We start from the raw sequence: 24069 nt of genomic DNA on the forward strand, positions 1-24069 counted from the left end.
AAGTAATCCGTCTTTGAGGAACGGTACATTATTTAAAATAAATGGTTGACAACTTGTGTATATTCAAACCTGGCACCTCAACTGTTAGAGCTGCGCGATTAATCGTTAAAAGATCGCGATCTCGCTTCAAACACAAGTGATCTCATTCCTATTAAAGGGTAACTAAACACTGAAACAACTTTTTGTATTTAATGATCTGTAAGAATGGAGCTTCATAAATGCTGTTCTTTGATTCGAGTACATTTTTTGACATTTGGGTATAAAGTGTTCTACTTTTCAAATATATGGTGTAAAAACGTCTGAGTGCTGCCCTCTTCAGGTTAAACGGAAAGCTCCTGCAGTAGGGTACTCTCTGACGTAGGGTACTCTGTGACGTCACTCGGTCACGCCCTTGGTGCGAGCTCACCACGCCCTTGGCAGCCCCTGGTATAAAAGTATCTGGTTCCGTCAAAACTACTAACTCAGGAGTCAGGCGAGTCAGGAGTTGGAATTGACCCTTCGCTAAGCCCCGCCCTCCTTAGTTACTGTTGCTACGCCTGTCAAGCTTGCACGTCTAGCACGTCTATTACAGTGTGTATGCACCGGTGTCAGACATTCCCGATGAGATAATTAGTCATTTTTGGCGAACATGTGAAATATCTGAGAGAGCAAGACAAAAGGGACTGCAGTGTGCATTGGAGGGATATATCCACGACATAATATGCAACCGATTAGAGAATAATTTCATAAAAATTGAAGCTAAAGCCTATAGTCGCAGCAGCCGCCGCCTCATACGCTGACCATTCAAATGGGAAACACACAAATTAAGGAGCAGATATGTTCGTGCACAGCAGGGTAAGTGAAATGTGAAACTAATCTAATACTTATAAATCAAACAGTTTATCCATAACTCTTGTGGAATAACACCGGGAGAGCCGCGATCGGATTGGGTTAAAGTTACTCCGTCAGGGGTAGTAACGTTAGGCCGTTGATTAACAAAATGCTGAAATATATTTTAAAGTATGTCAGTGAGCCTCCGTCTTGTCTTTAAACATCTTATTTTACGTTAAATCATATGCATTATGAACAAAGAACCGTAATTATTTCCAACTTCCAAGGAATAGGTGTTTTTGTTAATCCTGTCGACATGTAGATGTGAATGGGGTCTCCCACACTGCTGATCCACGCACATCATTTCTCCCCTTGGCTTTTAGATTTTCAGGAAGGAAAAAAATTCCATTCCCCCGTCCAAACTTTTAAGATACCGAGTAAAAGATTTGCCCAATCCATACGCACAAAGCTTCGGCATGTTTCCCTCGCTCGAAAGCTTGCCAGACCTCCCGCGCCTAGTTACGGTTGCTAAGACACGATTGGACAGTGGCGGTTTTCGGGCGTGGCTTAGCGAAGGGTCAATTACGAGTATTGTAAACAATCAGGATAGTTTTATATTTGAAAATCAACAAACAACAAATAAAACAAGCAGCTCTATGCACTTTTTAAGGCAAGATTCTATTCTGTTGCATTTCCTTCTGACCGTCGTCAATAGCAACGCATTATAAACACAGCGCAAATCCATGCATCACAACGGACGCGCTCTCTCGTTTCATTCAAAAATACAACTTGCCGTCTTGCGTCTCCGTTTTTGATTGTATTGAAAATAAAGTCAGAGTTAATTTATTGTTTACAGAGTTTGATAATATTGTTGTGATCATCTCGTCTGGGTGATTGTTTTGTACGCTGTAGAAAATTGATTTATAAACTGGTAGGATTTAAAACATTAATGCAAACTTTTCTTCGTGGAAGCTTCAAGTTTATTTCAAGTGAGTGAGATATTTCAACTCAAAACAACATTTTAAAGTGTATTGCAGCGACTTTTTTTGTGCATGTTCTGCAGACAGGGTGACCATCATCGATTAAGTTTCCCTCAGGACTTTTGTAACAAAATATGACCACACTTCAGATTTGGTCCTCTTAAAAGGCAGAAAAATCAGGTGAAGGTGGGGAAGAAAAGACTTCAAATGACTGCTCTGTTGCAAAGCTACTTGCGTCGTCAATCCAGTCGGTCTCGAGCAGCTGTCAATTAATCCGTCACTGCACGGGTCTCAGGTGCACGCCCCCCCGCTCAGCCCCGCCCTCAGTTCGTCCCCTCTATCTCCGCGGGGTTCTGCCCACTTTTCCAGCATTTTTCAAATATTGCCAGTGGGTGGAGTCAGGCTCTGACCAGGGGTTTAGTTACCCTTTAAACCTTTGACAAAATCACATCGGATATTCAAATCTGCATTCTGATCCAGAGAGTGCAGTTGTCATGTACAAGTATGAAACGGCTTCAGTCTTTTCAACCACTCAGTAGGCTATCATTATTTCCATCTTACAGTAATTCAAATTTAAAAAAAAAACTGGGATAACATAAACACAATCTCCTTTTGAAAGTAACATGACGCTTCAAATATCGTTTGTATCAATTGTCGTTACACCAGTAGGTGGCAACAAGTGTCGATTAATTAGGCCTGTCGCGATAGTCGATAAATCGATTAATCGCACGATAAAAAAAAATGACCTCGATAATTTTTCCGGCCGCGATAATTTCATTTGCATACTTGTTTGTTATCCGCGACTGAATCGACTCTCGTTTCCTTAGCGTAGGAGAAGTGAACCCTCTTGTCAGTTGCATTGTCTTTTGTGTGGGGAGGCGGCGCTTGTCAGTCACGTGGACTTTGTGTGGGAAGGCGGGAGTGCTTGAGGCGACTGCCGAGAAGAGCGAAAAGACGAGACGCAAGTTGTGACATGGAATTGGTTTCAAAGCCAAACGCGACAGCTGCAGTGTGGGAGCACTTCGGATTCAAACCGAATGACCGTGGTGAACCACTTAACCTGAGCGAGCCGGTATGTCGCATTTGTTGTAAAACAGTATCGACTAAAACCGGTAACAAAAATACATGTGCATTTGTGCTACAAGCACCAGCTCTGAGAGAATGTTTAGCACAGCTGGCAACATTGCTAACTTACTCCTGAGAGATCCTGCCTTAAGCCACACAAAGTCAACATGTTGGTATTTCTTGCACGGAATCTGCCATAAAATCTCTATCTCTCTCTCTCATCATTGGTGTACTGTACATAGACTACAATTCACTTTTTTTGCTGGCGAAATTATTTTGCAAAAGTTTTTTGCATATGGCTTGAGGCTTTTTTGTTTGTTTGTTTTCAAAGGTCCTAACAGGCAGTTTTGCCTGTTATGGAATGCATGTTGAGCCTATTGTTTATTATTTTTTGAAGTGCAATTTTGTTTACATCCATTTTATTTATTGTTTTTGGTATTTATTCAAGTGCATTTTTTGTTAACAGAGACTGAGAGTCCATTGCTTTTATTGTTTTTGGTTGTTTTGTTCATTGTTATTGTGGATATTTAAAATGTTTTTTAATGCACTGCCATTTTCAGTGTTAAATAGTCTTTGGAAATAAACGTTTATTGAATTTTGAAAGGTGTATGTGCATTATTATGCCATTATCATTATTCTAGATGAAAATGGTCTCAGATCGACAATATTATCGTTTATCGCGATAATTTCTTGGACAATTTATCGTCCAGCAAAATTTGTTATCGTGACAGGCCTACGATTAATCGTGCAGCCCTAATTGATTGGGATGAGCCACGTTTGAATTTGGAAAGATTTTGTTAGTTTTTTATTATTTATTCATTTTTTGAAACCTGTCACTCTCTGCTTTCATTAAAAGGGAAAGAGCAGTGTCAACATCCTTCAAAACTTCCACTTTTGCCTTTCGCCTATCCATATTTTTCCTACCAAGCGTCTACTATTATTGGAGGCACTTCCGGTTTGGGAAAGTTTCACTTAAAAAGGACAAACAAATCATTGCAAATCATAAGGTTGTGCTACAAATAATCATTATCTGTCAGTTTGACTGAATGAGCTGTAAAATGTCCTTCATGTTCTATTTGCAGACGTCAGGAGAGTAACATAATGCTTGATATTTTAATGGGACATGATATAACAAGAATGTCTGTGGCAAGAGCTCTTTTCAGTCTTTTTCTCCTGATTATTTTCTGTTTTTCGTCTTTGTATTCCACTGTAACTGAATGAAAAAAACAACATACATTGCGCATTTTGTGGTCTGTTCTCCCGATTTAATTTACGATATGTCCCATGAATAATTCACTGAATGCACTATGAATCTCTTGTTTTCAAACCTCACGTCTCTTTCCAGGTGTGTTTTTTTTTTTCACGAATGCTTTAAAATGTAATTGTCTCCCTTTTCACTTCTGATCTCTATTAGCAGGGTTTACTGGAATGTTATTGCTGTGGAAATAATCAATCTTTTGGGGTTCATTGTCTCTTGTAGTGATTTGTTAGTGCTTTTACACTTAAGTTTCCTTTTAATGTTCGATGTTTGAAGGGTGAGTATAATAATGTCATCTCGTTGCATCCAAAATGCTTGGTGTCTTCATAGAGTGAACCTTTCGCTGATTGTTTAGTTTAACGGAAATGACTCCCATAATTCGAAGCAAAGCATCATGGGTCGTAGGAAGAAGGTGGATAAATTTAGATTTAGATTTCAGAAAGATGGCAGCATCATTATTTTAATTTTTACACCGAGATTGGTTGGTCTATTAGGTACATCTGTTTACTTTAGCAATCTTTTTTGCATTATATGCCAATGGTGACGGTTCAAAAATGGGAAAAAACTTGTGTTTTTTGCCTGAAGTTATGATGTCTGTAAGTCCAGAAGTCTTAAAGATATCTTGATATCCTTTTAGATTGTGGTTCTTAATAAACACTTCTTTAGATAACTTAATTTTAAAGGCCCAATATGGTTAAATCCCAGAGATATGGAGATCTTAATGCGGCTCCATGAGTAAATTGGTCAATTGTACACATTTTCAGTGGTCAAAAACCAAATGTGGGTCACTTTGCATACAGCTGATACTTTTCTCTTTTAGAGAGGAATATCTAAACAACAAATAATGTTGAAACTAAAAAAAAAAAAAAAAAAATTCGACACAGCTGAGTGCCATGAATAGTATTTTTTCCAAAGTTTGCACGCATGCCATGTAACTCTAAAAGTATTAAAGATTTCTCTATACGATTTTAGATTCTGGTTCTTAACAAACCTTTTTTTAAATCTTGATTTTAAAGGCCCTATATAGTTCAATCCCATTGATATGGGGATCTCAATGCAGCGTGTAAGCTCAATGTTCAATTTTGTTAAATTTTACCCACTTTAAATGGTCGAAAACCAAATGTGGTTCACTTTACACACAGCTGATTCTTATTATCATCATGGGAATATCTGAAGAATAAATAATATCTTGTTTCCCCCTATCAAAACATTTCCGTAGAACATACCCATCTGATACACAGAAATGGTCAAGTTGAGGCTGATTATTTTCATTTTTAACAGCTTTTGAAGCTAGTGTTTAGATGCGCAGACTGCATTGACATCCCAATATCTCTGGGATTGAACCCATATAGGACCTTAAATTAATATTCCAAAAGAAAAGTTTATTAAGAATTCAAATCTAGAAGGAAAGTAAGATATCTTTAATACTTTTAGAGTTAAGACATGCAACTCTCTAGGATTGAACCCTATAGGGCCTTTAAAATAAAGATACCAAAAGAAAGTTTTGTTAAGAACCAAAATCTAAAAGGACATTAAGGTTGTCTTTAATACTTATTGACTTGCAAACATTGGCATGCAAACTTCAGGCAAAAAAAACACAAGTGCTTTTTCCCATTTTTGAACTGTCACCATTGGCATAATACAACAAAAAGATTGCTAAAGTAAACCGATTTAACTAACAGACCTACCAGTCTCTGAGTAAAGATTAAATAATTATGCTGTCATCTTTCTAACGTAATTTTTACCCCCCTGTAAAACGTTGCTCCAAAACTCAGGTGAAAATTGCCATTTTGATCCCCTTGACAAAATAGTGGATTACTCTGTAAATATACATCCATTACATTTAATAATTTGTCTTTCTACTTAATTTATGTATTTCTTTCACCAGAAAAAAAAAAATATATAAATCAATTTTTAACCGGGGACCTCTGGATGAGTTGACACGGAATGATCCAGATGTAAACTCGCAATTGTGAGAAAAAAAAAGTCAGAATTGTGAGAGGTCATGTTTACCTTATATATAAAATATATATATATATATATATATATATATATATATATATATATATATATATATATATATATATATAAAGTCGGAAAGAAGCTTCCAAACTTTTTTTGTAAATTTATTGGAGCTTAACAGATGTGGTCACTATAAATTGTTGTATGGAAAAAAAAAGAGCTGCTTAAAGATTCTTCAAAATGATCTTTGTGTTTCATGGAAAATAACAGATAATGGGTTTGGAACAACATGAGGGTGAAGAAATAGTCAAAATGTAAAATTTTGGGTGAACTATCTTTTTATTTGTGTCGTAACATTACAGATGTTCTCGTTGATAGTAACAGCACTATAACCGAATATAAACCTTGTAATTGGTAAGTAAACAGAGATGTACTCTTGTAGTGTAAACTATGGCAGCTGTTTGCTCCTTCCGAGGCTTTTAAAGACTGGGAGTATGTACTCAAGTCCTATGAAATTCCCACGGCCCTTAGACAACTAAACAATCGATACGTTGGCAGTTTTTCTGCTGACAAGTTAATGGATCCCTCGACCCTATGATCACTCGCAATCTATTTAATAAGCGTAAAACAACTTTCCCCGGTCGCCTTTTTGATCTCGACAAAGATATAGCTTTTGTCGCTGTCTCAGAAGTCCCTGGCCCCCAGGAGATTGCATTTATCATAGGTTTCCCGACAGTCATTTGAAAAGGAATGGGTTTTATAAGAGATGGATTCACTCCGCACACCCACTCTCTCCTCTCGGTCCGGGGGTGGATGGCTCTGAGCCGTTGCCACATCTTATTGTCTGAGCTCTCTCTTCAAAGAGCTCTCTATCTCTAATACTCAGAGCTCACAAGTAACGTTGCACTGAGCTCACGGAATACACACCTTGTTTAACATTAGCAAGAACGCACTTTGGGTTGTTTTTTTTTGCACATCAACACATTAAACATGATGAGGTTAACTAAGGCGAAAGCTTCATGGATGTGGAATGGAAGTTTGGTTTGACATATCCATTAATTGAAGAATTTTGTGTTTCTACTGTAAATTTTGGCCCTTTTTTTTTTTAGAAATTAGGCCCTTACCAAACTATAGGTTATTTAATTTGTCTTCTATTCATGTCAAACAGGGTGTATACACCACAAAGAAACTTTCTTTTTTTTTTTCTCCACCTGAACAAATGTAATTTACACTATTTCTCTAATTACTTTTTGGAATAAAATCTCTGGCTCCATCTTGCTAAGAATAATTTATTTTAATTTTTATAAACTTGCAGCTTGATTGGAATAAGCACAATTCATATTACCTTCCCACATCGCTTTACACATTGCTCTTCATGGACACTTTTGTTTTAAATGGCAACCAGGTATATATAGCCTAACTTTGATAAAATTGTATTAGTGGCAAAATTGTTGGTTGCTATGGAAGTTCGTTTCTCACACAGAATAAAACATTTTAAAATATAATTGGGACTTTTTATCTCACAATTGCGTGTTATAAAGTCAGAATTGCGAGAAATAAACTCTCAATTGCGAGAGAAAATAACTTTTTTCCTTGCTATTCTGAGAAAAAAAGTTAGAATTGAGAGTTTATTTCTCGCAATTGCAACTTTATATCATGCAATTTTGACTTTATAACTCACAATTCTTAGATAAAAAGTCAGAATTGTGAGGGGGAAAAAAATCGCAGTTACGTTTTTATTCTGTGGTGGAAACAGACTTCCATAGGTTGCAGTGAGAACGACTGTGTAAAACAAAATGAAAGTTTCAGAGCACACCACTTTTTGTTTAGATCAGTTTTGAAAATTCACTGGAGGAGGAATGATGCTGAAAATTTAGCAAATTACATTTTAAATTATATTCAAAAAAAAAAGTTATTTAAATTGTAATACTATTTTACAATATTACAGTTTTACTATATTTCTGATCAAAGAAATGCAGCCTTGGGGAGCATAAGAGACTTCTTTCAAAATGATTAAAAGCTTTACTGACCCCAAACGTTTGAACTGTAGTGTATATTGAGATGTATAATATCCAGTATTATGGCTAAAAAGGTGAGCACTGAGGAAAAATTGCCCTGCCCTAGTTTGTTTACATGCTTCAGCGACCAATAGTGGCTTCTTCCCTCTTAACCAAAGGTTACAGGGAGACAACATCCACTTTCATCTGCAGAAAACAAGAGCAGATTGTTCACAAGAGAGTTTCTTTTGAGTTCTCAAGGTTAAAGTTGACCTCTTCAGAGAGATGTAATACATTTTTTGACCCATTTGTCACAGCAGGACTGACCCCTGTAACCCAGACATAATGAAACTGTGTTCCTGTAGGAAAAGAGTCATTTGAAGGCCACTCGCTCTATAATGTCCTAGCAATAAAAGGGTTAGAAATAAACGTAGCCTTACTCTGTGCATAATTCCATTCCTTATGCCTACTTGCATCTAAGCAACTGCTGGTAAATTAGTGCCGGAATCAAAAGCAGAGGAGTTCCCTTTCGGCCGACTCCGTGACCTGCCGCCCGCACCTCCTCCTGAATAATTACAGGCCCACATCTCCACACGCCAATTACAGAGCATTTCCACAAGGATCAAGAGGCTCGCTTTCTCTCACCCACACCCGATTCTTGCTCCCACATTCATCTGCTCTTTCAAAGGCCACTCCTGAGATCTCACTCTTCTCAGATTTGATAGATATTCGACACTTAAGTCATCCTGACCTTTCCAAATATCGTTTTAACTTTCAACATGTTTTGGGCTTTCTTCAACTGCGGGCTCTTTCATAACCTGTGGGTTGATTTTTATTTTAACTTTGATTTCAACACTTTTTTCTTTTTCTTTTTGTTTAATGGTGGTCACGTTAAAACCTTTCCATGCCTCATTCACGTGTCAAAGCTGAATTTTCAGCATCATTACTCCAGTCTTCAGTGTCACATTATCCTTCAGAAATCATTCCGATATGATGATTTGATGCTCAAGAAACATTTCTTATTATTATCAGTGTTGAAAACATTGAATGGAAGGTTCTAAAGAACGGCATTTATTTGAAAAATATATATTGAGTCTTTTCTGTCACCTTTGATCAATTTATTGATGGTGTTTTATGTCAAAATATCCTTGCAAACACAGTCGGGTATGTCTTAAGTTAGGCCACTTATTTTTGTTCATGCTAATCTACTGCAACAAAATGTTTTTCAAAAAGACCGAATAAATATGTTTGATATCTAAATGTTTGACTTTGTTTTTTTTTTTTACCATATTGGAATTGAAAGTGGGAATCAATAAGAATCGGAATAGATAAGCAGTATCGCTAAAATTCAAATGATGAAACCATACCAGTCTGCGATTTGTGTTTTTCAAGTAGGTACATGGGGTGTTGAATGGAGTAGTTTAATGATCAGGGGACACTGAGTCCTGAGCTCCTAATTAAGTTCTCAAAAATAAATCAATCAGCTTGTAATCTGTAGAGGAAGAGACACTCTCAGATGTTTCCATGGAAACCATCAGTGAGCTGCAGGAATATGAAGTGTTGTAACAGGGTCAGGGGGTTATGTGTTGAACGCGCTGTCTACTAGCATCACCTACGTTCTGAAGCAAAGACGCATCTGTCCAGCTCAGATGCCTGTGTCTCTGCTTCATTTAATTGGGCTAAATTAATCTAGATACACAGTTTTCTCAGCCAATGACATTGTATCGATCGCCCAAGCTGCTGCAACAGGCTTGCTCTCTCTTGTTGCATAATGTTACATTGACTGTGTTAGTCATAAAGGATTTGTTCGTCTTGTTCAGACTCTAAATTCTGATTCGAAGTTGTTGTAATTAAACAAAAATTCTCAGTGGACTAAATATCATCACTATTGGAGCGCTACCAGACCAATCAAATTAAGGGACTGGAACTAACCGGTCAGTGGCGATAAACACAAACCTGTGTCAATTTGCTATGTTTAATGCAATTTGCTATGTTGCTCTACAATCTTGAACCTCTTCCAGTTTTAAAACTTTGGTGTTTCTTTTGGGTGTTTCTTCATTTAGGGACACTTTTAGGACTTTGAACATTTAGAAAATGAACTCCCTGCAAACACATTTCACACTAGTTTGTTACCCAACCACTACAGTGGACACTAGTAGGTCATCCTATATACTGCCACCAAGTGGCAAGCCGTTGTAATTGGAATTTTTTTTCCCCAAACCAAGATGGCTGACAGCCATTGAGAAATGCAAAGTTGCTCTGGAATATCCATCCATTCCTTCTACTAGGAGCCTCTTGCAGAAATGTTGTAAAATCTAGGCGTCGTATCATTTTCCAAGTATTGATTTTAGATTGGGAGTAAATTCTGATTAATCATCTGTCCACTTAAGTTATCATGCATCACTAGCTATATTTTAGCTACAATTCATACTATTACTGTGACCGTTGTTCTTAAATGCTTCATCTGCAGTAGCCTAACTTTTTTGGCTGTAAATACTATGTATTTGTGTTATTAGAATGTAATTTGCAGTTACGTCAAAAAGTAATCTGATTGTTTCTTGTACTGTGTTACTCTCGTAACATCAAAAAAGTAATCTGATAATGTAGTGGATGTTACTTGTAATGTGTTACTTTACTCGTAACATCAAAAAGTAATCTGATAATGTAATGCACTGCTTTACTCATTAAATCAAAAAAGTAATCTGATTTCGTAATGCATATTACTTGTAATGTTACGTTACTCATTGCATCAAAATAGTAATCTGAATTTGTAATGCATGTTACTTGTAATGTATTGCTTTACTCATTATATCAAAAGGTAATCTGATTATGTAATGCATGTTCCTTGTAATGTGTTACTTTACCGGTTACATCAAAGTAATCTGTTAATGTAATCCACGTTACCTGTAAGGCTTTACTTTACTCATAACATCAAAAAGTAATCTGATTATGTTATTGCATGTTACTGCTCATTTCAGTTGAGATTAAAAACAGCTGATCACTATTTTTTTTATCGCATGCTTTACATGGTGCCTCACAGCTCTTTACCCATGGCAAAAGGCAGCCATGGTTTGATACAGCCAGAATTTCCTGCTTTTATTTCCATTTGCTCTGAGAGTAGAGGACGTTTGTTGTTCATTGAATATAATGCAGCATGAAGATTTCTTGTCATTTCATGTGCATCTGAACAACAAGGCTGACTCCAGCAGCTCTGTGGTGCGGTCAGGCCAGTGAAGTGCATGCATTCTGGGAATTCCTACACATAATGGAAGGATCGTTAAGGACCCTTCAACCACTCAATGGTTTTAGCATGACAGTGTGTTCCATTAAGTTCAAGTCTTCTTTGAGAACAAGACAGCAAGAGGAGTTTGCATGGATTTTCTGTGGTTATTCTTTAACCAGTGATGAATGATTAATGCTTTACATGCACTCTTTTTTGGGTTCTTCTTCACTCATTAAATGGGCTGATGTATAATTTTTAACTCTCCATGGATTCTTTTTAAATGGCAACTTACAGATAAATGTGTTTGCATTATCAAAGTTATCTTAGCTGGTGGGTTGTGACCCAAAAAATGGGTCACAGGTCTGTTCTGTTACAGTATTTTATCGCAAGGAACTAGTAATGAACACTTTTTGCTGTTGTTTATGGATTTTGGTGACTTCTTGAAGTTTTCCCAAAAGTAGTGTTTTGTGAATTTAAGTCCATATGTGTATTAGCTTTAAGGCTATTCGTATGCTAGTGTCCTCTTACAACCTGAAAAAAAAAAACTTTAGGAGATATTTATGACTATTTGTGCACAGTTTTTGGTGCAGTCAAATTCACTCTCTCTCTCTCTCTCTCTCGCTCTCGCTCTCGCTCTCGCTCTCTCGAACCGTCCCTCCCTTACTTCATTGGACAACATAGGCTTATTGGAACAAACATGCCTCTACCTATATTCAACTTCTTGCACAATACTATGTTATGATCTCAAAACACTTCTACCACAGTGCATAATTTGTAAACTAATACATTCTGATGTTTTTACCACAATAACCAGCTCCATATATTTGGCTTTTCTTCACTTTGGTACGAGTCCCATAGAACACGTGCATTTTATTCAGTGCCGACACAACCAATGTAATAATGTTGAGACGTGTTCATCTCTTTTATATAAAACTAAACGCACTTTTAGTGCCACTCGCTGGACATTTCACTTTGAAATTGTCATAATGGAATTGTGGCCACATTTTTCCAATGAGTTTGGGTTTCAATGGTAAATATGTAAGAAGAATGCATTTGTTAAGTGATTTTTGTGGAGGTTTTAATCATCTAGCATATTGGGGCTGTGCAGTTCATGGTAATATGAACAAATGTTTGTTTTTAAGTACGTTTTGTACTGTTAACAATTTTAATCTTATGTTTGGTCACCACTTGATGTGCAGTATTCAAAGCTTGGTTGTGAACACAATGTGAAGTAACACCCACGTTGGCAGGCTTGTTTTTAGGAGTACATCTCGTTGAGCCTGAATTAGGGATCGAAACTGAGACAAGATTTGTGTATTGCATATTGAAAGTAAGCCTGCATACAGCCAAAACACATATAGAGATAGAGAGGGTGAGGATGATCCTGCTTTTTTCAGCCCCTTGATGTGATTAAGACAGGAGTCTGATGGGGAGGGGGGAACAGTACGCCATTCATTTTACTGATACAGTCGCTGTACTCCACACATTCCTCTCTGATTGCACACACCATGTGCTCCGTCTGCCGAGAGCCCATGCACAGACCTCTGCCGTATTAGATTAGCACTGCCAGCATGTTGTCAAGCGCAAGGCCAGCTGTTGTTGGGTTCTGAACATTTGTAGTGTCAATCATTTATTAAGCCTAAAAAAAAGCAGAAACGCATTTCTGGAAAACTTTCTGACTCTGTATTTTATGTTGGAAAAAATGCCCTTAATGAAAAGCACTTTTTTGAATGTATTTGATGTTCAATTTTCTAATATCAAAGATGGAAGGCAATAATTATTCCTTTGTGATCAAACCCTTTAGTAAACCCAAACTCATCTTCAATCTGTTTTCAATAACTTTTTGATAGCAATAACTTGTTTTGCTTCAAAAGAATTAGATTTATGTAAGGGATAATGTATGATCAGCTGGTCATAACCGTAAAATACACCCAGACAGTGTGATCAGGGCCCCAAGAAGAAAATAATTCACATCTGCAATGGCGTCTTATCTCTCCTCCAAGCCTGGTTTCCACCTAAATGCTTCTTAGAGTGTTTAAGTGACATTTTCCCTTTGCCTTTATTGCTAACACTTTATTTCCATTATTTCTGGCTTGTCAGTGTTAATGTCAGTTATTAAAGTTAACATTGGGTTCCCCACTGCAACAATAAATGCTGGTTGGCATTGGCAATGGTTGCCTCGGTCGGAAATCAAAAGGTTGTAGGTTTTAACCTAGAAGTAGTACATGATGTGGTTTTGTGTGGAAGTAAATGGACATACTGGGTGCACCTTTTCATATCTTTTTTTCCCCACTCATTGACTTTTTTGTCAATAATTCAACAAAATGATGGTATTTCACAGTAATGTATGTTTTATCAATGCTTTTGCTTATATACAGCCAAAGAAAGGTTATTGATAAATCAGTGCCATTTTCTGGAAAGCTTTATTGTTATTCTTCAATTGTACACAAAATGTGTACAATCAAAATTTAATTATGACGCATACCATCCTTCTGCCACAATTCTTTAAATGACACGCCTCAGAAATATGAGGCCCAAAGGCTCAAACAGCCAAGTAGGATTAACCTACTGAAGATATACTCAACCTAAACTTAAATTGAACAACCAAGGTACAAAGGAAAAACTTGCCTGTGGTGACATTTCTGCTAAATGTTACATTGCTGATTGCACATTTCGTGACACTTTCAATATGAAATGTCCAGTAAGTTGTGCTAAAAGTATGTTTAATATTCCCTGAAACAGATCTGGCAGCGCCTTATTATGCTGATAATTATATGTATATTGTCCATCTTTATCAGTCAATAATCTGCCCTTGTAATCATGATTTGTGTGAAAAGGTATAGAAATTGTTAGTGTTTTACCATCTGTAGAGTTCGAGTTATTTATTTATTTTTATTGATGAGCTCAAAACTTTGGTGAATTGTATTAATAGGTAAGTTTTTGCAGTTTTGCAAAAATGCAGGAAGAGGCACTTGTTTCCAGTGAGCTTGTTGCAGCTAAAAATACTGTAATAATGATTATTTAATATGCGGCATTTTTCAAAGAAGTGGTTGCACTGTTAGCATTGTGGTGAAATATTCAGATTTTTACGGGCTCAACGAAGCACGTAGACAAACTGAGATAAGTAAAGCTCAAATCCGACTTCGATTGCCTACTTTTGCTGTTTTATCTGGTCAGATTTATGTGGTATTTTCGGTCACAGTTTTTACTGTCACTTTCTTGCCTTGTCACTAAGTGAAGGAGTTGCACATGTGTGCGTCCCCCTTACAGAGACTCAGGAATAACCAAGCTCTCAGACAAAGTGTATGCTGGCCTCATATTCCAATTAGATCTTGCAATTAGGCTGGCAGATGTAGCACACGAGGACTGGGATGATAAAATTAAGAACACTGACAGAATTTAGAAAAGAAACCACCTAAGCCCCGCCCAGTCCCTCTGACCTCACTTGTGATTCACAAGTTCAGGGTGTTAGCATTACCCCAAGCTAATTACACCTAGCTGAAGTGACACTAGCATTAGCAGAAAACCTTATTTTTGTAGGTACTGCAATGCTGACTACAGCTTTATTCCTAGTGAGCTGTCTTGCTGTCTACTGCTTACATAGACATAGCCATACATCTTACTAGGGCTGCAACAACTAATCGATAAAATCGATTATAATCGATTATGAAAATCGTTGTCAACGAATGTCATTATCGATTAGTTGGTCTGCTTACGTCACGGGGAGCGTTTACTGGTACGCACACACACGCAAGGTCTCTCTCCCTCAGGCGCTCTGCCGAGCGCGCGCGCTACACGGTACTTTGGAGCAATCTCTTCTGTCTATGCGAGACAGAAGAGACTGCTCCAAACCGTGTAGCGCGCGCGCTCTTGCTTGCGCGCTCTAGATTTCGGGAATCGGGAGTTTGAACTAATTCGCGGGCATCAGGGAGCCGCAATCAATATGCGGGAGACTCCCGGGACTTCCGGGATGTCTGTATTTTGTCTCGAGCATCAGGTTGCGCAATCAGTTCGCTCGCAACGTAAGTGATGGATTAAAATAGCGCTACCGCAGAAATAGGTTAAATTAAAACGGTCTTTACAAAGCGAAGCACTAAATATAAAGGCAGTTAATAACAGCAGCAGTAAAATATTGTTTTTTAGTCACTGTACTCAGTGGTTTTCAGCGAATGCTTGTGCACTAATGCATAATTTCTCCTGTCCTTTACTCAAGCCTGTTAGCTTGCTGGGTAACGTTACCTCCATTCCGTTCTCTTTTTATAGCATTTGTCTACTAAGTTTTAATTGTTTTTCAAACGCGATCTACTGCGGCTCTACGTTCACACAATTGTTTTCAGTCTTTCTATATTTATTTAATCAATTTATCCTTATATTATATTCTTTTATATATTATATATATAATATATATTATATTCTTTATCCTTATATTCCTTATATATAATTAATTTTAAATAAAAATTAAATGAATTATATATTTTAGATGTTTTTAGTTTGTTTTTAGTTCAGATATTCACATCTGAACAACATGTCTGTGTAAATTTGTTTTAACAAAAATTGTGTTAAAACATAATATGTTGGATATCATTTTTTTAACAATAATCATGTTTGTCAACTTGCCATCAGCAATTATCATTAAAAACAATGCAAATATTGATATTAGTAAAACTCAATGTGTGGCTTTTGCACTTTTTAAAGTACACTTTTACACATAAATACCCTGATTTACGGTTTTATTTAGGTATAATAAAAAAAATAATCTAATTTAATTTCTATCCGATTAATCGATTAATCGAAAAAATAATCGTCCGATTAATCGATTATCAAAATAATCGTTAGTTGCAGCCCTACATCTTACATCTTCATAGGCAGCATTTTAACATTTTAAAAGAGACCTTATAAGTTGCTGAAGTGCATTGCATTACTAAAATCACATGAAGAGAACACTACTGATTCGAATAGAATGTAACGTTAACATGTTGCTAAGCTCATGTACTCCAATACACATAAACATACATTACACACACAAAGTGGGTAAAACAGATCCTTTTAAATCAAATATTTTTTTTTTAAATTATACTTTTCATTTATAATGACATGTGCTGTAAGTATATTTTTAAACTATTTTTCACTGAGCTCAACACAACATACACTATTTTTCCTCAATTAATCCAAGCTGATTTCAGATTCTGTAAATTCTGTTTACGTGATCCCTAAATGTTGCTTTCTGATTCACATATTTGTTTACATCTGCATTACATGAGCAGTCGCTGTGTTCAGAACTGGAAAAAGTCACTGTCCACAATGTCACGAGTTAATGCGAGTATAACTGTCATGTTTGCCTTGTTTTATATATTTAATAAAAAAGCTGGCATATTTGTCAGAATATGTGCCTCCTCCACTGACCAGTTCATAAGAGGTGAGATGTAAATAAACATATGCACGTGAATTGGAGATTCATTAAGATCGATTTAGATGTTTTCTGTTTTTCTGTCCAATTGAGCCATTAATTTGATTAAAAACTGATTATTTGGGTGCATGTAAATGAAGCTACAGCACATTCTTGGATTGCCTTCTCTGCAAAATATACATTCAGTGCTTCATATTTTGGCCAAAACTAGGTATCTTTGAGTCCAATACAAGATTTCTGCCTATGTTTAGGGAAAGCCTTGGCATCAGGAACATGTACGTGGTGTCTTAAAATGCCATCTAGGTTGGCAGCTTGCTAACTTTTGGAACGAGCCTACTTCAGTACTGTTCTATCGTTCCCATGTCAGCGTCGCCCAATTTTGCTCTTGATTGCAGGAGTGCCATATGAGCACAGACCTTGTCTCGCCTAAAGTTATGTAAACCACCCACATCTAGCATCAGGCTCTTCGCTTCTCTACCTCTCTTTATTGTACCTTATCTCTCTCTTTTTTTTTTTTTCTTGCCCTCACATGTTATGAGGATGTAGACGTGTCTTTTTAATGAGGTATGCTGGCAGGGCGTTATAAAGTAGTCACCAAGGGAACAGGGAAGGTACGCGAAAGAGTCAGAAGGTAGGTAAAGATAAAAAAAAATCCCTTGAAATGGAGAGAGGTTTTTCATCCTAGAGATGAGAACTGTGTACTCTCCACATATCTTCTTCCAGAACATTTCATACCTTGTCTTCCGGTTGTGCCAAAGCTTGCTAACTGGTATTAAGATGCAAGAAGCCCCCCAAAAAAGCTCTTGCAAATTGTTTTTTAATTAATGAATATGTATTTTTCCTTCACTCTTTCTTTCTTTACATCTAATGGAGCTCCTGGGGGGACTGATTTTGCTGAGGCACTGCCGCCTACTCTCCATCTTACTCTCCGTCAGGTGCAGAGACCCACTTTCAGAGCTGCCCAGAGAGTGTGGCAGGAGCAGGAAGGTGATCTGTGACGTCAAGCCATTGAAACCTGGGGAACAGGTCTTATTGTCGCTCAGTCGAAGATTCAGAGCTCCTTTTGCTCCCAGACTTAATTTATTGTAGGACACATTGATGTTTTGTTCAATGAAATATTGACTGAACATTTGTCAGACTAGTCTTTGAATAGTTTGGTGCCTATTAATACCTGACCTAAATCATCTTGTTATAGAGTCCATCCAAATATGTCTTCCATTCCAGGCATCCGAGAGCGTTTTGACCTGGTATTTCTCCATCTGTTGACATGTTCCTGCCTGTATTTGGCTTTTCTGTGTGATGTGTGTTGACTGATTGAACAGCATCTACCCTGCCTAAAACTGTCAAAGATACTTCATCCTGGGATGGACCGGTGGATTTGGAGGTCTTTCTTTATATTTGGACAATTAGCTACTAGGGCTGGGTACCGAGTTCGGTACTTTTGAGGTACCGACCGAATTGCCTCGATACTACCGAGTATCGAAACATGTCTTGTTTTTCGGTACCAAGTTTCGGTACCTAAGTGGTTAATCTCGTCAACGTCAGTGAAACAATAAGCATGCAGCATGATTGGCTGTGGTGGAAAAACACTAGTTTACGCGGCTGCCCAGAGACTTGGCTCGTCGCACGTTAGGCTGTTTTGTGTGTGTGTGTGTGTGTGTAAGCGTCCCAACCCAGATAGATAGAAAATATGTGGAAATTATCAAAAGTGTACCTACCTATGCTAGAAGCACGCGATGCAATATTTTCGACAAGATAATTGCTACCAAGACTGGCAACACGGTAAATCTGATAAGGCACTTAAAAGCGCACAGACATACTTGAGAGTAGACAGTTTATCCGTCTTCGACTGCAAGAACTGGAGCGTGTCACAAATGAACCGAAACTCAGCGTATAGGATACTTGCCTCACAGGCATGAGAAATAGTCCTATATACGGTCAAAATATGTCTACTATTAAACCATACAAATTGGAAATTAATAGTTTGATTACCTAATCCATAGGCGCGCGCGCGCGTTCACTAACGTTACTGCAGGAATGACGAGTCAGCATCGCCATAATCATCTTTGCAGTCAACACACTCAGTAAACACTTGTTCATTAATAAACAATTAAAATATATCCTTGCTATTGTTTCCCGACACATCCATAATCATTAGGCTACTTCTGCCAGTGCTTTGCGGCAAGCTTCATGTGTGCTGAGCGCGAGGCATATATCCCGCACCACAGTAGCCTATATTTAATTCAATTCACATTTATTTGAATAGCATTTTTCACAATACATATCGTTTCAAAGCAGCTTTACAGAAAATGCATGTGTCTAAATTACAATTTAGAGTGATCTGTTATCAGAGGTGACTGTGTGTAATGCATTTCAATTAATTTTCATTCAGTTTCAATGTTAAACAATGCATTAAGTTTAGGCAGAAACAATGAGCTCATTGAAGTAAAGAATACATGTCGTTAAATTATTAGGAAACATAGAAAACTTTAGCATTGGTGGTTTTTTACAGACTCAAAATATGAATGTAAAAAGTCAACAAACTGAAAAAATAAAAATAAAATTAGGTAATGTTAAATTGTTAAAACTTTCATAAAATTAGTATCGAAAAAAGTATCGTTCAGGAACCGGTATCGCAGTCAAGGTATCGGTATTGGTATCGAAAATTTTGTTACGATACCCAGCCCTACACTTAATTTGTGACCACTTGGTTGGGTGCCAGTGAGTTCCTAACACTTAAATAACCTAATGCTTAGCTACTTAAAGGGTTAGTTCGCCCAAAAATGAAAATTATGTCATTAATGACTCACCCTCATGTCGTTCCAAGCCCGTAAGACCTCCGTTCATCTTCGGAACACAGTTAAGATATTTTAGATTCAGTCCGACAGCTTTTTGTCCCTCCATTGAAAATCTATGTATGGTATACTGTCCTTGTCCAGAAAGGCAATAAAGACCTCATCAAAGTAGTCCATGTGACCTCAGTGGGTTAGTTAGAATTTTTTGAAGCATCGAAAATTAATTTTGTTCCAAAAATAACAAAAACGTCGACTTTATTCAGCATTGTATTCTCTTCCGGTTCTGTTGTCAATCGCATCACTGCAGCTACTGTTAGATGCTTTTTTTAGACACTTGTGCTTAGGACTGCACATGCACATTGCTGGACCTACTTTGTTTTACTGCTATCTGCGTGTAAGAAATAACTTTTAGGAGATTTGTTGCTGTTTTGAAATATGTTTTTTAAATCTGAATTTAGCAAGCAGTTTTTGAATTTTGGCATTTCCTCATTCAAATAGATAGGAAACTTGCATGCCTGAAATAGATCCCTGGAGGCGTTGCAAATAGTGAAAAAATTTTCCTTGAAAGACACTTTTGTGTGAAATTCATAGTATTCAAAAACAGTAGGCGAAAAGTACCCGCATTACCGACTACTACTGCCAAGATTCTGAAGTTTACATCCATTGGACACTTTACTATCCCATGAGGATTTGTGAATGGCAGTGAAGCGACACAACTAATGCTATGTCACATGACCGTGACAGCAAGGGCCAATGTAGTACATCCAGATTACATTCTTACTACACAAATTCATACTATCACACTTTCTGAACAGTTGCGAAGTATTCAAAAACTTCAGAGAGAATGTGATTTTTGAACGCAGCCAGTGACTCTTTTGGGGCTCATATTTCCTACAAACTCTTGCATTATAGATTAGTGTTGTCAAAAGTACAGACTTTCGGTGCCAAGTCGATACTGAAATTTTACAAATGTGATTGAGCAGAATCGTAAATTCCTTGGAATGGCCATTGTACTCACACACTCATCAAATATGTCTGTGATTGGCTACAATGATCAGCACTTCAAAAACATGTTGTAAATAAATATACATCAATGGCACTCTTCAGCGAGCGCTTACACAGATACACACGGTAGTGTTTGAAAGCATGTGTATCAAATTTTTTCAGTTGGAGAAAATTGTGAGGAATGCATGGCCAAAGCTGCCACAGCCATTTTTAAATGCATGAACCTTAAATGTTAATTAGTAATGGATTTTATGGTCATGGTCACTTTAGCTAGATGCTAATGCTACAAGCAAACTTGTACTCTGCATGCTAAGGGGATATATGTAATTTTATGCTGTGGTAATGTGCCAGGACAGGGATTGAGATTGAGGGTCAAACATTGACCAAAAGGGATGTTAACTGTGAAATACTAGCTTGATTTGGATAGTTTTTTTAGTAGGAATGGTCATAAGGTTCCTGTGAGGTGTTACAGGCTGCTGTATTGGATATAGTTATTCGTAGTGAATTTTTGAGGAAGAAAGCAGGGTACGGTGGTGTTGTGCTGTCAGCTTCAGGACTTTGTTAACCCTAAGGCCCTGGCAGACTCTGGCTGCTCTAATTGGAGGAAGCCCTGAAGGGGAAGTGGATGGTGCTCAGGGTGCTATGACAGATGCCCGCTCGAGTGAGCCTCACTGAAGGATTACAGCATGATGAGGCGGTAAAGTGTTTATTTTGGTTGCACTAGGACCGGAGTTTCGAGACAATTTGCCCTGACTGCATATGTGCCCTCTCAGAAACTCCAGACGTCCCAGCTCTTCCTTAAAACGCACGGTCTAAACTTCCTGGCAATATAACAAGCCCAACTCGCACACTGGCACTTCAAAGCAAAATATGTTCATTAACTCCTAGCATATGCTTCCTTTCCATCTCTTTTACTTTCTCGCATCCTCTTTAATAGCCTCAAAGCCCTGAACAAAATGTCAAAGCTCTTTGCTCACCCCCGAATGAGTGTCTGCTTCCCTCTCACAAGAATAATCACACTCTGTTTAACACAACATGGAATGATGGGTGGTGTGAATGAGGGATGATGCTATGGACAGTTTTGCATAAGGGAAAATGGAAGCGCCCTTGGCATGTTTGTGTGTGTGCAGATGCACAGCCCCTGCTGAAAAGATGGGGCACCATCATATGCTATGTTTAGATGTTTTTTTTTTTGCTGGAGTTCCTTGGTCGGCCAGTTAAACTAGAAGGTAGGCTACTAATCAGCCTAAACCAGCATGGAAATTCATGTCTAATCCAGTCTTTTCAGCAGGGGGGCTGAATGGAGCTAGACAATGCTACACACTTACAGTATAGGTAGCTTACAGCATAATCAAATGAGCCAAGTATTCAGCAAACAAGCTAAAGCCCGGAACACACCAAGTCGACGTCAAAGAACTAGCAGCGACAAAAGCTGACTCTGTTGTCACCTCTCATTTGCTGCATCTAGGTCAAAAAACACGCTTGAACACACCAAATGGACTAAAGGCGACAGTCAACTAGCATGTGTGTACTACGCCTGCGTGTAAGTAAATATCTGTCTATTTCAGCAGGTATCAAAAGTCTATTTTCGCCATTCAAAAAGGGAAACCGAAACTAGGGATGGCGAAAACTAAACATTTTCTTGACCGACCACCGAGCCTCATTAGCCGGTTGAATCTGGTTAACCGATTAGTTTAAAATATGCCACACTATTTGAAATAACAGCCATTTCGAGCCGCGCCTGCAATTTCGCAACTCTGTCGCAGTAATAGTAGACTGGTTAGGCTTGCCTATTTGAGTAAGTTGTAAGTTGTACTTGCAAAGTTACTTATAGTTAGTAGAATATTTGTTGGCGGATCATCAAAATAAAATTAGCAGATATTAAGCAGACAGCCTACTAATACTCTAACTATAAGTAACTTTGCAACTACGTCAACTAACTCTCATTAGTTGAATGTCTAGAGCAGACTATCAAAAAAAAAGTCTAATATTGGCTTTTTTGCCATGAGGTGACATCGGTTTATCAGCTTTGTAATGTTGATGCATCCTCTTAGTGATAACACATGCACACTTAGCGTGATGCAAATCTGCTCTTTAAAGGGGTGGTGTAATGCCCCTTTTTACAATATGTAAAATAAGTCTCTGTTGTCCCCAGAGTGTGTATGTGAAGTTTTAGCTCAAAATACCCCACAGATAAATTTTTTTGCAGCATGTTAAAATTGTCCCTTTTTGAGGGTCAGTAAAAATGCGTCATTTCGTGTGTGTGTCCCTTTAAATGCAAATGAGCGGCTGCTCCCGGCACAGAAGATGGAGCTTCGAGAGCTTGTGTGTGTGTTAGCAGCTCTGATTACGCAGACAAGCACTAAAATGTCAGAAACTGATCTGCTATTTTATGTTTAAACTGGAGTTGGACAATGTTGGAGAGATTCAAGAAGTGACAACATGTATAGTGCAACAGGATGTTTCTGAATGGTTAGTTGATGAATTTATGTTCCTGATGTGGAGTTAACTATCTTCAATTAGCATATTCTGCCATAATAATCTATAAAATCGCTCGTGTGGGAAGTGTTGTAAGATGCCTAAAGAGTGACATGCTATTTCATTTGTGTTACGTACTGTATTGCATGTGAAAAGATGGATTCTACAGCTTGAGCAGACTCACAAATGTGCTCTACTACAACAACTCTTCCTCTTCTCAACATGGACTTCTTGCAACATGTTCCCGGGGGAAGGGTTTATGTAAATCTTAGGGTTTGGGATGTCACTAACCCTGGAGGAATGTCGTGTAGTCACTACCAAACGTTTGTTGTCGTCCTTAAAAAACGATTGTTTTTAAATCAAATATCTTCCTTTGCTTTGAACTTTGAGCGTTGCAACTTTGCAGATGTTGTTTATGCTCAAATAGCAACACACTAACTAAAGTTAGAAAAGTGAAATCATAATCAACCACCCCTTTAACACATCTTTCCATCTCTTGCAGGGCATCATGGAACAGTACAATCCCTGTTTGCGGAATTTCATCGCCATGGGGAAGAACTACGAGAAGGCCCTTTCCAGTAAGTAACGCCCACATCACATCTCCAAACGTCCCCCATTTCATCCATGTTCAGGCAGCTGTCCAAACCATCCACGCCTTCCCATCCCTCTTTAATGCCACTTTATTTGAAGATGATGACAATGTTTGTCATCCTGTCATTCAGATGGCCACACAGCCTTATCAACTCTCACACAGCCCGAGACACCTCCTGAGCTCAGATGGGCCGAACACAAACGCTCAGCTGATGAGGACATTCAGAGAGGAGATAATGTGCCCTGCCTCACTGATGATTTGATATTTAGCCATTAGACAGAGGAACAATCAAACGACTTTGAAGGCTTTGTGCAGTAGGTGACTGATGAAAGCCAGACAATTGCCCATTGACTTCTGCATTCACATTGGCAAATGTAATCTTGCTCTGGCAGCCTAGGCTGTACAGTGGCTGTAAAACATGCATGGTGAAGTGCAGGAATACATCGTAAAGGAAAATTCCAGATTTAGTGGAAGCTCAATCTACAGCACCGGCTTTG

General features: G+C 37.9%; 1 protein-coding gene across 6 annotated transcripts in view; it reads left to right on the forward strand.

Annotated features, from left to right (window-relative positions):
- Positions 1-24069, forward strand: part of baiap2a (BAR/IMD domain containing adaptor protein 2a) — a 98272-nt gene that overhangs the window by 3968 nt on the left and 70235 nt on the right. For all 6 annotated transcript variants that reach the window (XM_077211816.1, XM_077211814.1, XM_077211812.1 and 3 more), the window contains exon 2: positions 23483-23558. In XM_077211816.1, the coding sequence (XP_077067931.1) occupies positions 23483-23558 (76 nt within the window). The remainder of the gene's footprint in view (positions 1-23482; positions 23559-24069) is intronic.

This window comes from Siphateles boraxobius, unplaced genomic scaffold (assembly GCF_051911475.1).
Source record: "Siphateles boraxobius isolate OS27281-9 unplaced genomic scaffold, OSU_SipBor_1 66, whole genome shotgun sequence".
Lineage (NCBI taxonomy): Eukaryota > Metazoa > Chordata > Actinopteri > Cypriniformes > Leuciscidae > Siphateles > Siphateles boraxobius.